Here is a 14,671-nt window from a genome sequence, read left to right on the forward strand (position 1 = left end):
GCGGGCCCCACAAATAACCCAGAGATATATTTTAAATAAAAGGACACATTCTACTCATGTAAAAAACTTCTGATTCTTGGACCGTCTGCAGGCCGGATTTAGAAGGCGACTGGGCCGGATCCGGCCCCCGGGCCTTAGGTTGGTACCCATGATATAAATCTAACAAATCATCATCACCATAAATAATACTTCTGCCCTTGCCCGTTGCCCACGAACTTCACTGAACAGCCCTGAGTTCGAGTGGTCGTATACACTTTTAAGTGCTTATTTATCTCCCCTCTAAACTTGCCCCCCCAAATGTCAAAAGCTTCCATGGGGCTGTGAAGAAGTTCTTGCTCTCGACACGGAGAAAAGGCAGAGGCAAGACAGCGTCCAAAACAAGCATTTAATGTTGTCCACACACATATACAGCCCTCTGCCCAAACACCACCGATGGCGTCTCCCCGGCTCCAGCATCCACACGGCCAGGCCCCCTTGGGAGCCTGTGACACATGGGAGCAGGGGTGGGGGTGCAACGGGGGCATCGGCTCCCCATAGCGGGAAGACAGGCAAACAGAATTTCTTAAATATTTACACACTGAATAAAAACTCCAGACCTGGCAGGGACGTTAGGAGAAGATCCAAAGGGAAGACAGTTATGCTTCAGCCTCGACACCCCAAAGACGGAAGGGACCCTCTTGTCAAACGCAGCAAGGACCCCTCCCCGCAATGCGGACACGGTGGCAATCGGGCCCCTTTGCCCTCCCACCCCACGGCGGGGTAAAGGGGGCTCCGCTGTGCTGCACCCCGTTAAAGTCTTCCAGTTGGCCGTGGCACTGCAACTCGGTTGCTCCCCCTGGCGGGATGCAGGGAGTACTGCAGCTCAGAGGGATGCCCTCTCTGGTGGGTGAGAGTGGTACTACAGCGGTAATACAAATTGGGGTGCAGGGGAGTTTTAAGATGGGGGAGAGGTAAGGGTGGGGGGCTTCAGTGCAAGGTGGGGGGAAGCACAATACAGGATTAAAAGGGGCAACTTCAGTTGTGGAGGTCTGAACAGCACACAAAAAGGGAACTGTGGTGGAGGTTTTTTTTGGGGGGGGGGATATATTATTTATTCTCTTAACACCCTCCCACCTTGCTAGAATTGTCTCAGCCCCTTTTCTCACACGCAGAAGATAAAAACTTTTACAAACCCTCCTCCTCCTTGCTCGCTGGCATGCTAGCGCCACCCTAGGCTAGGGGTCAACTACTCAAAAGGGCTGGGGTACACCTAGGGAGGAGGGGGAGGGATGTTTTGTGGGCGTCCCCCTCCTAATCCGCTCCAGGGAGCCCCCAGGTGGGTTCCACAGAAGCAGCAGCTCCGGAGGTGAGTCCCTGAAATCACCCAGCGGGGAGCAAGCCCGGCCGCTGCCCTGATCCCTACGAGCTGCTAGCGGGCGGAGCGGGGCCCTCGTCCTCGGTCTGGCGGAGGCGCTGCTTCTTGGCCCGGATCTCGTTCATGGCCTCCTCGATGGAGCGCGTGTCTCTCTTGTTGGCGACGGGAACTGCGAGGGGAGAGGGATGGGGGAACGTCAAGAATTTGCCAGCCTGGCAAAGATTGACCTCCGAGAGAGGACTCTGCATTTATTCAGGTGGGTCTTTTTTGTATTGAATATGAAAAAGCCTTAATAAAAGGCAGAGAATCGCCCAGCCCAAACACGAAGGCCCAATTCAGCCCACTCTGAAGCACACAGGAGCCTCTCAGAGCAGGCATTGAGAAAGTGGAGAGGCTTGCTGGTGTTCTGGACTACATTTCCCAACACCTGGAAGGCGCACCATGTTCTCAATGCCCCGTGGAGGACCTTAAGGTCCATAAATAGCAACACCCTAGAGGTCCCTAAGGAAGTCAGCTTAGCCTCAACCAGAGCCAGGGCCTTTTCAACACTGGCCCCGGCCTGGTGGAACGCTCTGTCTCATGAGACCAGGGCCCTGCAGGATCTGATTTCTTTCCGCAGGGCCTGTAAGACAGAGTTGTTCCGCCCGGCCTTTGGCTTAGAATCAACTTGATTCCCTCCCCCTCTTTCCTTTCTCCTTTCTCCTCCTGTGATGGAACTCCTATCTGGGGACTTCCCTGGCTTTTTTCTGGCCCACATAGGACCAGTCTGGATAGTTGGCCTTGGTGAAGACTTGACGTTTTCGTCTCCAAAAAGTTTTTGATTTGAGTTTCTACTGAAATGAGGCTGCATTTTAATGTTGTATTTTAACCCTGTTTTCAAGTTGTATTGTAATCAATCGTTTTTATACTTGGTGTTAGCCGCCCTGAGCCCGGTCTTGGCTGGGGAGGGCGGGGTATAAATAAATTTATTATTATTATTATTATTATTATTATTATTATTATTATTATTATCTGCTCTAAAGCTCCGTCTGCAACACTTTCCCTCTTCTTTCCATGCTTTAAGAACAGGCCCAAGGGGGCCCATCGACCCCCAGAATCTTGTTCTCACAGTGGCCAACCTGCTGCCCCAAAGAGAAACCCGCAAGCAGGATTCGAGCACATGAATCTTCCCTCCTGGTTTCCAGCAACTGGTACTGTACATGGAAGCATCCCTGCCTCTGACTATACAGACAGAGCAATAGCTATTGCAGCTAGCAGCCATCAATAGCTCTCTCCTCCTCCATGAATCTGTCTAAGCCTCTTTTAAAGCGCTCCAAGTTGGGGAGTTCCACAGTTCAGCTGTGTGATGTGTAAAGACATTTCTTCTTCTTCTATTAATATTAATAATAATAATAATAATAATAATAATAATAATAATAATAATTCTTAAATACGTATACTGCCCCATATCTGTAGATCTCAGGGCGGTTCTATATCCCCCCCCATTAATCCCCCCTACACTACCCCCTTTGCTGTTTTTTCTATCACAAATCTGTATTCTTATTTTCTGGTTGTTACAAGGGATATAGCTCAGCCGACTAGAAGTCGGTGCCGTTTAATAATAATAATAATAATAATAATAATAATAATAATTCATTATTTATACCCCGCCCATCTGGTTGGGCTTCCCCAGCCACTCTGGGCGGCTTCCAACAAAATATTAAAATACAGTAATGCGTCAAACATTAAAAACTTCCCTGAACAGGGCTGCCCTCAGATGTCTTCTAAAAATCTGGTACTTGTTTATCTCTTTGACATCTGGTGGGAGGAAGTTCCACAGGGCGGGCGCCACCACTGAGAAGGCCCTCTGCCTGGTTCCCTGTAACCTGGCTTCTCGCAGTGAGGGAACCGCCAGAAGGCCCTCGGAGCTGGACCTCAGCGTCCAGGCAGAACGACGGGGGTGGAGACGCTCCTTCAGGTATACTGAAGGATATTGGACCGTGCATCTTGGACCCCCTTACATGACAGCTGCCTTCAAGGGGGCTGGACTTGATGACCCCATGCGGTCCCTTCCAACTCTACGATTCAGAGAAATCCACACTGGAGCAAGAAAGAAGGAACCCGTGCTCTGAAACGCAGGGGGATGCCCAGAGACTGTTTCCCACGGGTGCCGTGGACCCAAGGATTCTTGAGGGATAGCACCCTGTGCACAGCTGGGGGTGCCCTGGAGGGGCGAGGGGCCAGTCCAGGCTGCTCTTGCCGAGGATGTCCCTCTGGGTCTGGGGGAGCCAACCAGGAGAATCAACCCACCCCCGGCCGACTCACCGCAGCCGTAGGCCTTGTTGGCCTCCATGGTGTGCGCGGCGTCCTTGGCAGCCACCTTCCCAATCAGGTGGCTGTACTTGTCCTTGTAGTCGGTGTTGGGATTGACCACCGTGGGGCCTTTCAGGGCTTCCTCTTCCGCCTGCCGCTGAGCCAGTTCCTGCGGGGCAGAAGCCATGAAGGGGCGAGAGACAGAAGGGAAGAATCAATAAAATAAAATTTTATTTATATCCCGACCTCCCTAGCCAAAGCCGGACTCAGAGCGGCTAACAACAATAAAAGTAACACAGCATTCTAAAATCAATTCATTCTAAAATCAATTCAAAATCAAATTAAGTTAATGGAAGCAGCTCCCAGCCCCACACCTGCCCACCCCACAGTGCTTGGAGGGGGCAAGTGATTCGTCCCCATAGCCAAATTTATGGGGCCTGCGTGGTGTGTTTGACACAGCGGCTGCTTCATCCTGGACCCCTCCATCCTTCTTTTCACATGCCGCCTTCCTCCCAAGATCACAGGGAGGAGGGTACTTTTTATCACATGTGGTGGACCTGCCCCAAGGGGAAAGACTTCTGGGAGAAGATTTATAATGAATTGAAAAAATGTTGAAATATACATTTATTAAGAAACCAGAGGCCTTTCTTCTTGGAATAACAGGTTTGGAATTGCCCAAAAAAGATGTTAGATTGTTTCTGTATGCCACAACTGCAGCTAGAATTTTGCTAGCTAAGAATTGGAAATCACAAAAAATCCCAACAGTGGAGGAATGGCAGATGAAGATGATGGACTTTTCGGAGCTAGCCGACCTGACCGGAAGAGTCCGCGACCAGAAGGAGGAGGAGTACCAGGAAGAAGGGATGAAATTCAAAGACTATTTAGTTAAATATGTTAAGATAACTTAACTGGAAAAACTTGCAAATATCAGATAGGCTTAGGATTTAAATATGTGATGTTAGAGAATAATATGTTTAAAGTCAACATGAAAACAAAGAAAGATGTTAAGTGATTAAGTTACTTTTATGAGAAAATTGGTTTTGGAAAAATGTTACAATGATATACACTGAAATTCACCCAGGGGGATTTGAGGAAGTCACTTAACAATGTTACTAAGATTGGATTAAGTACAGTTAAGATGTATGTTTATTTAAAAATTTTTTGAAAACCAATAATTTTTTTTTTAAAACCCCCAAAAGATCACAGGGAGGATTCCACTATAAAAACACAAACACGCATGACGTTTTCATCTGGGGAACTGCCCTGAAATCTTTGGATGGAGGTTAGCCTGGTTAAAGAGGAACATTTTCACCTGGCGCCTCAAGGTGCATAATGAAGCCGCCAGGTGGACCTCCCTGGGGAGAGCATCCCACAAATGGGGAGCCACTGCAGAGAAGGCCCCGTTCTCGTGTTGTCACCCTCCAGACCTCTCATGGAGGCGGCCCACACAGGAGGGCAGAGTCTGGGCCAGTAAATATGGGGAGAGGTGGCCCTTGTGGTGCTGCGGTCCTTTACAGGCTTTAAAGGTCGAAACCAGCACTTAAAGGGGGAGCCAGTGCAGTTGGGCCAAGGTGGGTGTCGTAGGATCAAACCCCCTTGCAACCTGGCTGCAAAATCCTGCAGCAGCTGACGTTTCTGAACCGTCTTCAGAGGCAGCCTCACATATGCAATCTAACCTAGAGGTTACCAGAGCATAGGCAGAAGTTAGGCTGCCCCTGTCCGGTTAGGGGCACCGCTGGGCTACCAGACGAAGCTGAGGGCTTTGGACGTGCTCTAGCCACTGCACTCTGCAGCCCAGCGGCCTTTCCTTCCCCTCAGGGAAATGCTAAAATGCTGCAGACCAGAAGAAGGGGAGGACAGTCCGCCTGCCGCTGCTGCCAGGAGAGGCAGAGAAAGGGCAGGGATGTAGGGGTGCAGATATCCGGAGTGTGGGGGTCAGGTGGGATTGCTATGAGGAATTATGAAATATGGAGCAAGCCACTGTGTCCGCGATGAAAGCGTTGCGTTGATTGGGCTTGATTCAGTGACAATGGTTTCTGATCATATCCCACAGGCCTCTGCACCTCGGCCATTTGCTTTCTCTGTGCCTGACAGGCACGTATCAGCATTCTAGACACAGGCCAGTTGCTTCCTCAGGCATCCTCAGTACATAAGGATAGTAGGTCACTTTGATGTAGTTGTTAATATTTAGGTGGATCTTAAGGGCCAGGAAGAGAGTTCACAAGGAGATGGCAAATACTGCCATCCTGTTTATGACCTCTGGGGTTTTGCTGAATGCATTCCTCCTTTTATTCCTGTTTTATTTACTCTCAACTACATATGCATGCTCAAGTAGGAAATAGTTTCTTTGTAGTTTTAACTTTAACTTTGTCCCACGTGGGGTTTTTGAAATACTCAGAGGAAATCTGATTGGTTCTTACGGACACTGTGTAAAAAGTTCTTTTGTGAATAAAACGACCTGGGCCGAGGGGTGGAGAAGGAATTATTATTATACGCACTCCTCCCAGAGTCTTGCTGGTCAAGCCTCCTGTGTATTCTATTAATCAGGGTCCAATCCTTCCTTGCTTTGGGAACGCTACACAGGGAGTCCCTTGGGAGATGTTCTGGCTGCTGAGCCCGATGGCTGGACATCCCAGGAAAGGACGAGGCAGCAAAGAGAGTGCAGGAGGAATCCTTAAGCAAAGGGCATCTCTTCTCTCTCTCTCCTCACAGGGACCCATGGTGGAAAACCCAAAGCAGGATCAAAGCATTCAGAGCATCCCTCTCCCACCCTAAATAAACTGGTATTTAGAAGCATAACATAAAGGTAAAGGGACCCCTGACCATTAGGTCCAGTCGTGGCCGACTCTGGGGTTGCGGCGCTCATCTCACTTTACTGGCTGAGGGAGCCGGCGTACAGCTTCCGGGTCATGTGGCCAGCAGGACTAAGCCGCTTCTGGCGAACCAGAGCAGCGCACGGGAACACCATTTACCTTCCCGCCAGAGCGGTACCTATTGATCTACTTGCACTTTGAGGTGCTTTCGAACTGCTAGGTTGGCAGGAGCAGGGACCGAGCAACGGGAGCTCACCACGTCATGGGGATTCGAACTGCCGACCTTCTGATCGGCAAGTCCTAGGCTCTGTGGTTTAACCCCCAGCACCACCCGCGTCCCTATTTAGAAGCACAGCTGCCTCCAAATCCAAGTTTCTAATGTTCTTATCTGTTGGGGTGTTGATCTCTGGTTCCGCAGTTTGCAAATCCCTCGAGGAGCACCCTGGGGTGGCGTCTCCTCCGAGGGTGGCACTGCAATCCTGGCCCGACAGCCCCAACCCTGCCCCCCCCCCGAGGAAAGCTGCCCACCTTCAGCCGGCGTTTCTCCTCGGCCTGCTGGGGGTCCCACTCCTCCCCCCGGCGGTAGGCGTCCAGCTCTTCGTCCGAGGGGGCGAATTCCTGAAAGAGAGGCGGACGGGGAGGTCAGAACGGGAACATGGACTCTCCGGGGGGCGGAGAGGAGAAATGGGGAGCGACCCCCAAGAGGGTGAAAGGGGGACAGCGACGGATCTCCCACTTGCCTTCTTGAAAATCATGACGTATCGGGACTCCTCCTCGTCACCAAAGGAGAAGGAGGTGAGGCCTGCGACTTCCACCACGTCGTGCCTAGAATGGGAATCAGAGAATTGCACCGTTGGGAGGGGTGCTGGGGGTCATCTAGTCCAACCCCCTGCAATGCAGGAATCACAGCTAAAGCGTCCCAGACGAAGGGTGAACTGCCCTCTGTTTAAAAGCCTCCAACAACTTCTGAGAAAGCCTCTTCCGCTGTCAAAGGGCTCTTGCACACAGAAAAGTTTTCCCTCATGTTTAGTCAGGATCTCCTTTCTTATTATTATTAATAATAACAATTATTTATTATTTGTACCCCGCCCATCTGGCTGGGTTTCCCCAGCCACTCTGGGCAGCTTCCAACAGAACATTAAAATGCAATAAACTATTAAACATTAAAAGCTTCCCTGAACAGGGCTGCCTTCAGATGTCTTCTAAAAGTCTGGTAGTTGTTCTTCTCTTTGACATCTGCTGGAAGGGCGTTCCACAGGGCGGGCGCCACCACCAAGAAGGCCCTCTGCCTGGTTCCCAGTAGCTTTGCTTCTCACAATGAGGGAACCGCCAGAAGGCCCTTGGCGCTGGACCTCAGCATCACTTGAAGCCACGGGTTCAAGTCATACTCTCCAGAGTAGGAGAAAACAAGCTTGCTCCACCTTCCTTGTGCCAGCCCTTGAGATATTTGAAGATGGCCATCGTATCTCCTGTCCTTCTCGCTAAACATCCCCAACTCCTTCAACTGTTCCTCACAAGGCTTGGTTTCCAGACCCTTGAACCTCTTGCTCCAACCTCCTCTGCAAACATTCCAGCTTCTCAACATCCTTCTTAAATTGTGCTGCTCAGAATTGGACATAGGATTCCAGGTGTGGCCTGACCAAGGCAGCAGAGAGGAGTGATATGATTTCCCTTGATCTGGACACTAGACTTCTAGTTGATGCAGCCCAGAATGGCATTCACCTTTTTTGCTGCTGCATCACACTGTGGGCTCACGTTCAGCTTGTGGTCCACCAAGACTCCCCCCCCCCAAGATCCTTTTCACATGAGCTGCAAGTAAGCCAGGTGTTCCCCCATCCTGTATTTGTGCATCTTGTTCTTCCTGCCTAAGTGCAGAACCTTACATTTGCCCCTATTTAAATTCATTTTGCTACTTGCACCCAGTTCGGGCCGATTCGAGGGTAACCCATATGTGGAACGAGTCTGCCCCCGCGGCTCGACGGAGGTAGAAACTGTCTCTCATGTCTTGTTACACTGCCGTTTCTACGGGGATGCTTGCTTGGTATTTATCACTCCTGTTATACAAAAATCTCCAAACGGGTCCGAACTTCAATGTCTAAAACTCCTGGTAGAGGACAAGGATCCAGAGATCATGCTCAGGGTGGCCAAATTCTGTGCGACCGCCATAAAACTTAGGGAACAAGCTGCACTACCAAAGTGGTTAAGGTTTTAAATGACAATTTTAGGTTATATTTTAGTGATCATTAGTGATATATTTTTTAAACTGCAGCTATATCTGTTTTTTTTTATATAAATATTTATTATATTTTCCAATTTTATACAAACACAAAAAGAAAAAGAAAAAGTAAAATATTAAAAACAAGTCAATTTCAGTAACAATTTTTCAATAACATGTTTCTTTGACTTCCTCATACCTCCCCTTCTTGTTTTCTAGTTCAACTTGTTAATCCAGCAAATCCTAATCTCTTAACATTCCTTTTTAAAATAACACCTTATTTTCCACTCAACTTCTTAAATTTTATGACTTAAATAATTTTAATCCCTATTATCTTTATCATAACAGCTAGAGACCGCAAAAGTTCAATCCAACATCTTTTCAGAGTTCATTAATTTTGTAGTGTTTCTGTAAATAGTCCTTAAATTTCTTCCAATCTTCTTAAAACTGCCGCTATATCTGCATTATCTCTGTTATACCCAATTGCAATTCAATGCATTCCTGTTGTGTTTTATGATTTTCCTGATATTGTAAGTGAGCTGGAACTGGTCTGTGACCATAATAATAAAAATTCGCAATTCACCCAGTTCTCCAATCTGTTCAGGCCGTCCTGAAGTCGGAAACCAAGCCAAGGTCAGGTATGCTTCACCTGGAGGCTGGATTTCACCTGCCCAGCTGCAACGGTACCTTTTCCCTCCCCTCCTCCCCTTGCCCCCCCCCCAGTGGACTCACAGAATACTGCGCTCAATCTTGTTCATGGGCCGGAACTTCTTCTTGGTCTGGCTGCTATCTTGGATGAAATCAGAGACCTCCTTCTCCATCTGTATGGCGGGGGAAGAGAGAGGAAGCTGTGAGCAGACGAAGAGGAAGCCAGCGTGGTCCCTGGTCCCCACTTGCCTGCAAGTTGGGGACTCGTGCCCTGGGGGGGGGCAGAGGACGCACCCGCTTCCTGAACTCGACTTTCTGCCTCTTCTCTTGCTCTTGAAGCTTCTTCAGCTGTGCTGTTTGCTCTGGAGAAGGGAGAGAGAGAAATAAGATACGATAATCTTTATTGTCATTGTCCCATACAAGACAACAAAATTGAAAAATCTACATAAGACATTCAAAAACCAACAAGCCTGCTATCCCAACCTGGTTAGCCCCCTAAAAACTCTGATACCCCCTAATTGAATGCAATATACTCCCATAGAGACTACCTTACACTGCGTTTAAAACCAAAATCGCATTTGGGTAGAAATTGTTTCTCAGGCGGCTAGTCCTAGTCTTAATAACCCTGCACCTTCTTCCAGAAGGCAGAAGCTGAAAGAGATCATTTCCGGGGTGCGCACTGTCCTGCGCTATCTCTGCCGCTTTCTTATGGCACCTGGAAGCGTAGATTTGATCCAAGGTGGGAAGAGTGCACCCAATTATTCTCTCCGCAGTCTTTACAACCCTGGACAGCATTGTTTTTCCCCTGACGGTGCAGCTCCCAAACCACACACACAGACCATAAGTTAATACACTCTCAACAGTGCAATGGTAAAATGCCATCAATAGGTCCTTTGAGAGATTGTTTTTTCCGGAGGATTCTCAGAAAATATAACCTCTGCTGTGCTCTCTTCATCAGGTCTTTGCTGTTTTCTCCCCAGGTTAGGTCATCTCTCAACTCCATTCCCAGAAAGGGGTGCGTGAGTGGTTTGGGGGATCCCAGAAAGGGATCATTTACTCCTGGTTCCAAGATGGCAGCCTCTGGGCCAGATCCCAACTTACTCAGGGGCAGGGACAGCCCTGCGGTTCCCAATGTGGGGCAATTTGATTCGTAAGGGGGGAGGGCAATTCGAGAATGAGTTATTAATGGCCTTTCAGGCTTCATCCACGTGAATACCAGTTCACTTTCTGAATAATATGAATTATATGTGACAGGAGGGGGGATCAGGATTTTAGAGAGGCTTAGGTGGGGCATGGCCAAAAAAAGGTTGAGAAGCACTGGCCCAGCTGCTTGCTAACTGAGAAGCCGTAGACCTTCCAGCTCTCCAGAAGGAGTTCAGTTCTACAGAAGGAAATGGGGAGGAGAGTCCCGCTGGATCAGGCCCACCAGGTCCAATATCCCACTCTCACGGCGGCTGACCAGATGCTCTGACCATAGAAGCCCCAAAGCAGGGCATGGGGGCACCAGTCCATGCTGCCCCCTCCTGCGATTCCCGGCAGGCAATGCTACCCCGTCGTGGAGGAAGGATGGAGCCTTTGTGGCTACTAGGAGCCCTTGAGATTCCTACTGTTTTGGGGGGACAGGGGGTGGGCGGGTGTGGAGGACTCCCTGGTCCTGAATGGGGCAACTGTGCCCCTGAAGGACCAGGTGTGCAGCCTGGGAGTCATTCTGGACTCACAGCTGTCCATGGAGGCGTAGATCAATTCTGTGTCCAGGGCAGCTGTCTACCAGCTCCATCTGGTACGCAGGATGAGACCCTCCCTGCCTGCGGACTGTCTTGCCAGAGTGGTGCATGCTCTAGTTATGTCCTGCATGGACTACCACAATGCGCTCTACATGGAGCTACCTTTGAAGGTGACCCGGAAACTGCAATTAATCCAGAACGCGGCAGCTAGACTGGGGACTGGGAGCAGCCGCCGAGACCACATAACACCGGTTCTGAGAGATCTGCACTGGCTCCCAGTACGTTTCCGAGCACAAATCAAAGTGTTGGTGCTGGCCTTTAAAGCCCTAAACGGCCTCGGTCCAGTATACCTGAAGGAGCGTCTCCACCCCCATCGTTCTACCCAGACACTGAGGTCCAGCGCCGAGGGCCTTCTGGCGGTTCCCTCACTGCAAGAAGCCAAGTTACAGGGACCCAGGCAGAGGGCCTTCTCGGTGGTGGCACCCGCCCCGTGGAACATCCTCCTTTCAGATGTGAAGGAAATAAGCAGCTATCCTATCTTTAAAAGACATCTGAAGGCAGCCCTGTTCAGTGAAGTTTTTAATATTTAACGCTGTATTGTTTTTAACACTTGATTGGGCGCCGCCCAGAGTGGCTGGGGAAACTCAGCCAGATGGGCGGGGTATAAATAAATAAATAAATAAATAAATAATAATAATAATAATAATCTTCTTTGACTCCTGAGGGAGGGAGTTCCACAGTCTCTCTGTGCTGCGTGAAGACAGATTTCCTTTCCTCTGTCTCAAATCTCCCAGCATTATTCAGCTTTCTCGGGTGCCCGCGAGTTCCCATGTTAGCAGAGAGGGAGAAAACCTTCCCCGTGTCCACTTTCTCCAGGCCCCTCAGCAACTTTCTAAACGCCTGTCGTGTGGCCTCTCGCTTGCCTTTTCTCCCAAACCCCAAATGTACCATCCACTCTGCAAAACTCTTCTCCACAAAGCACACTTTATAATCTCAAAATACAGGACAAAAACACTTGCAACACTCAATTCACGTTGTACTTGAATCTTGTTTTTCAAGCTGTGCAGTGGTACCTCGGGTTAAGAACTTAATTCGTCCCGGAGGTCCGTTCTTAACCTGAAACTGTTCTTAACCTGAAGCACCACTTTAGCTAACGGGGCCTCCTGCTGCCGCCAGAGCACGATTTCTGTTCTCCTCCTGAAGCAAAGTTCTTAACCTGAAGCACTATCTCTGGGTTAGCGGAGTCTGTGACCTGAAGCGCATGTAACCCCAGGTACCACTGTATTCTAATCAATCGTTTTTATACTTGGTATTAGCCACCCTGAGCCTGGTCTTGGCTGGGGAGGGCGGGGTATAAATAAAATTTATTATTATTATTATTATTATTATTATTATTATTATTATTATTAATTCGAAACAAAGATATCTAAAATACAAAGCGAAACACGATAAACGCGGCCAGGGAGAAGCCTAAGATCTCCAATGTATCTCCCCCTTTTTCATTTCCATCTTTGGGGTCCCTGCTCGGCCTCTGGGAGGTCAGGGGGCCGGGCTATGGGGAGCCCCTTTGGGCCTCATCCGGCTGCAGGGCTCTCCTCCTTCTGCTGGGCACCCCTCAGCACCCAGCCTTGGGGGGGGGGAGCCAGGGGGCAGCTGGGATCGCGTGCCCCAATGACAGCGGGCCTTGCAGGGACGGAAGGGGCTCCAGGGTCATCCAGCCTGACCCGCGGCGACCTTGACGTCACCCTCCCGGAGCTGCGCCTGCGCGCTTGGGCCTCTTCCAGCGGAGCCTCCAGGGGGCGGCGCAGTCTACCTGCGAGGGGAGGCGGCGCTTGCCTCCCTCCCGGACTCCTGGGTCCCCCCCCTCCCGGCTTCCTCACCCTTGGCCCGCTTGGCCTCCCGGTCGCCCAGCGCCGGCGGCGGCTCCATGGAGCTCAGGATGGAGCCCAGCAGGTCCAGCTCCGCCATCTTGGCCGCCCGCCGGGAAGCCCCGCCCACCCGAGCCAGCGCGGTGACGTCAGGGCGCCGCCGCCGCCGCGCGGGGCTGACGGGAAAGGGGCGGGGCGAAGAGCTCTTAAAGGGGAAGGAAACCCCGCCCGCTCTACCGGTTGAACTTCTGCCTGTTGGGTGGGGGGGGCGGAGGTCTTCGCTAGCCACGCCCCTTCGGAAGGGGCTGTCGGGAAGGGGGCGGGGCGAGGGGCTCTTAAAGGGAAAGGAGACTTCGCCCGCTCTACCGGTTGAAATTCTGCCTGTGGGGGGAGTGGCCTAGGCGCAGGGGCGGGGCATCCCGCTAGCCACGCCCCTTAGGAAGTGCGAGGTCTCTGCCCCGACCGGCCTGCATTGGGGAAAGGGAGAGGCAGCGTGGCGCAGTGGTTAGAGCGCGGAAGGAGGGCGAGATCAGGGCCCAATCCACCCGCTCAGCCCACGGCCCTCCTCGCAGGGGTGGAGCGGGAGAACTCCACCCCCCAGAAATCGCCCCCGTTTCCCGGCAGCGATACCCCCCCCTCTTTGGGGGGCTTCCGTGTAGACGAGTCCTGGGTGGGCGACGAGCCTCGCTCGGAGCGGCAGGGAAACTTCTGAGTCCCAGGTGCTGAGGAGCCACCCACCTGGACGGCTCTGAAAGGGGGCTGGACGAGGCAGGATGGCTCAGTGGGGGGAGCAAGACTCTCGATCTCAGCGCCGTGGGCTCGAGCCATAGCTGTCAACTTTCAGATTTGAAAATAAGGGATCAGCAGCCTCATCACCTTGCCAAGAAAGGTCCATATAGTCAAAGCTCTGGTTTTCCCAGTAGTGATGTATGGAAATGAGAGCTGGACCATAAAGAAGGCTGATCGCCGAAGAATTGATGTTTTTGAATTCTGGTGCTGGAGGAGACTCTGGAGAGTCCCATGGACTGCAAGAAGATCAAACCTCTCCATTCTGAAGGAAATCAGCCCTGAGTGCTCACTGGAAGGACAGATCCTGAAGCTGAGGCTCCAAGACTTTGGCCACCTCATGAGAAGAGAAGACTCCCTGGAAAAGACCCTGATGTTGGGAAAGATGGAGGGCACAAGGAGAAGGGGACGACGGAGGAGGAGATGGTGGGACAGTGTTCTCGAAGCTACCAGCATGAGTTTGACCAAACTGCGGGAGGCAGTGGAAGACAGGAGTGCCTGGCGTGCTCTGGTCCAGGGGGTCACGAAGAGTCGGACACGACTAAAGGACTAAACAACAACAATCCGGGATAGCAGCGGGAAATGGCGCTGGAATAAGGGGATTTCCCGCAAAAAAAGGGAAGGTTGACAGCTATGGTTTGAGCCCCACATTGGGTAAAAAAAAAAATCACCTCTGCCTTGCAGGGGGTTGGACTAGATGACCTTGGGGGGTTCCCTCCAACTCTATGATGCTAGGATACATTCGTGGAAAAGATGGCTATCGGTGGCTCCGAGCCAGTGATGTTCCCGAATCCCAGGTGCTGGAAACCACAGGAGGGGAGAGGGGCTCTGGCCGTGGGGGAGACCAGGAGGCTGGACTCAACAGGCCCCTTTCCCCCTCTTCTTGCACTTAGGGTAGCCTTGTGCGATGGGGGTGGACCACATCCCCTCGTGCCCGCTGCCATGCTCTCCCTGGGGCACCTGGGAGGGCA

At 51.1% G+C, this 14,671-nt stretch overlaps 1 protein-coding gene across 1 annotated transcript; it reads right to left on the minus strand.

Annotated features, from left to right (window-relative positions):
- Positions 1 to 366: 366 nt before the first annotated feature.
- SPAG7 (sperm associated antigen 7) lies at positions 367 to 13,202 on the minus strand. The gene is made up of 7 exons (XM_083581232.1): positions 12,927 to 13,202; positions 9,617 to 9,684; positions 9,407 to 9,495; positions 7,200 to 7,284; positions 6,988 to 7,077; positions 3,659 to 3,815; positions 367 to 1,523 (listed from the first exon to the last, which is right to left on the minus strand). Exons 1-7 carry the CDS (start codon positions 13,012 to 13,014, stop codon positions 1,399 to 1,401), a joined length of 702 nt encoding a protein of 233 aa, XP_083437358.1. The 5' UTR covers positions 13,015 to 13,202; the 3' UTR covers positions 367 to 1,398.
- Positions 13,203 to 14,671: the final 1,469 nt, after the last annotated feature.

The sequence above is a fragment of the Podarcis filfolensis genome (assembly GCF_964270895.1).
Source record: "Podarcis filfolensis genome assembly, chromosome: 13".
NCBI classification, from domain to species: domain Eukaryota; kingdom Metazoa; phylum Chordata; class Lepidosauria; order Squamata; family Lacertidae; genus Podarcis; species Podarcis filfolensis.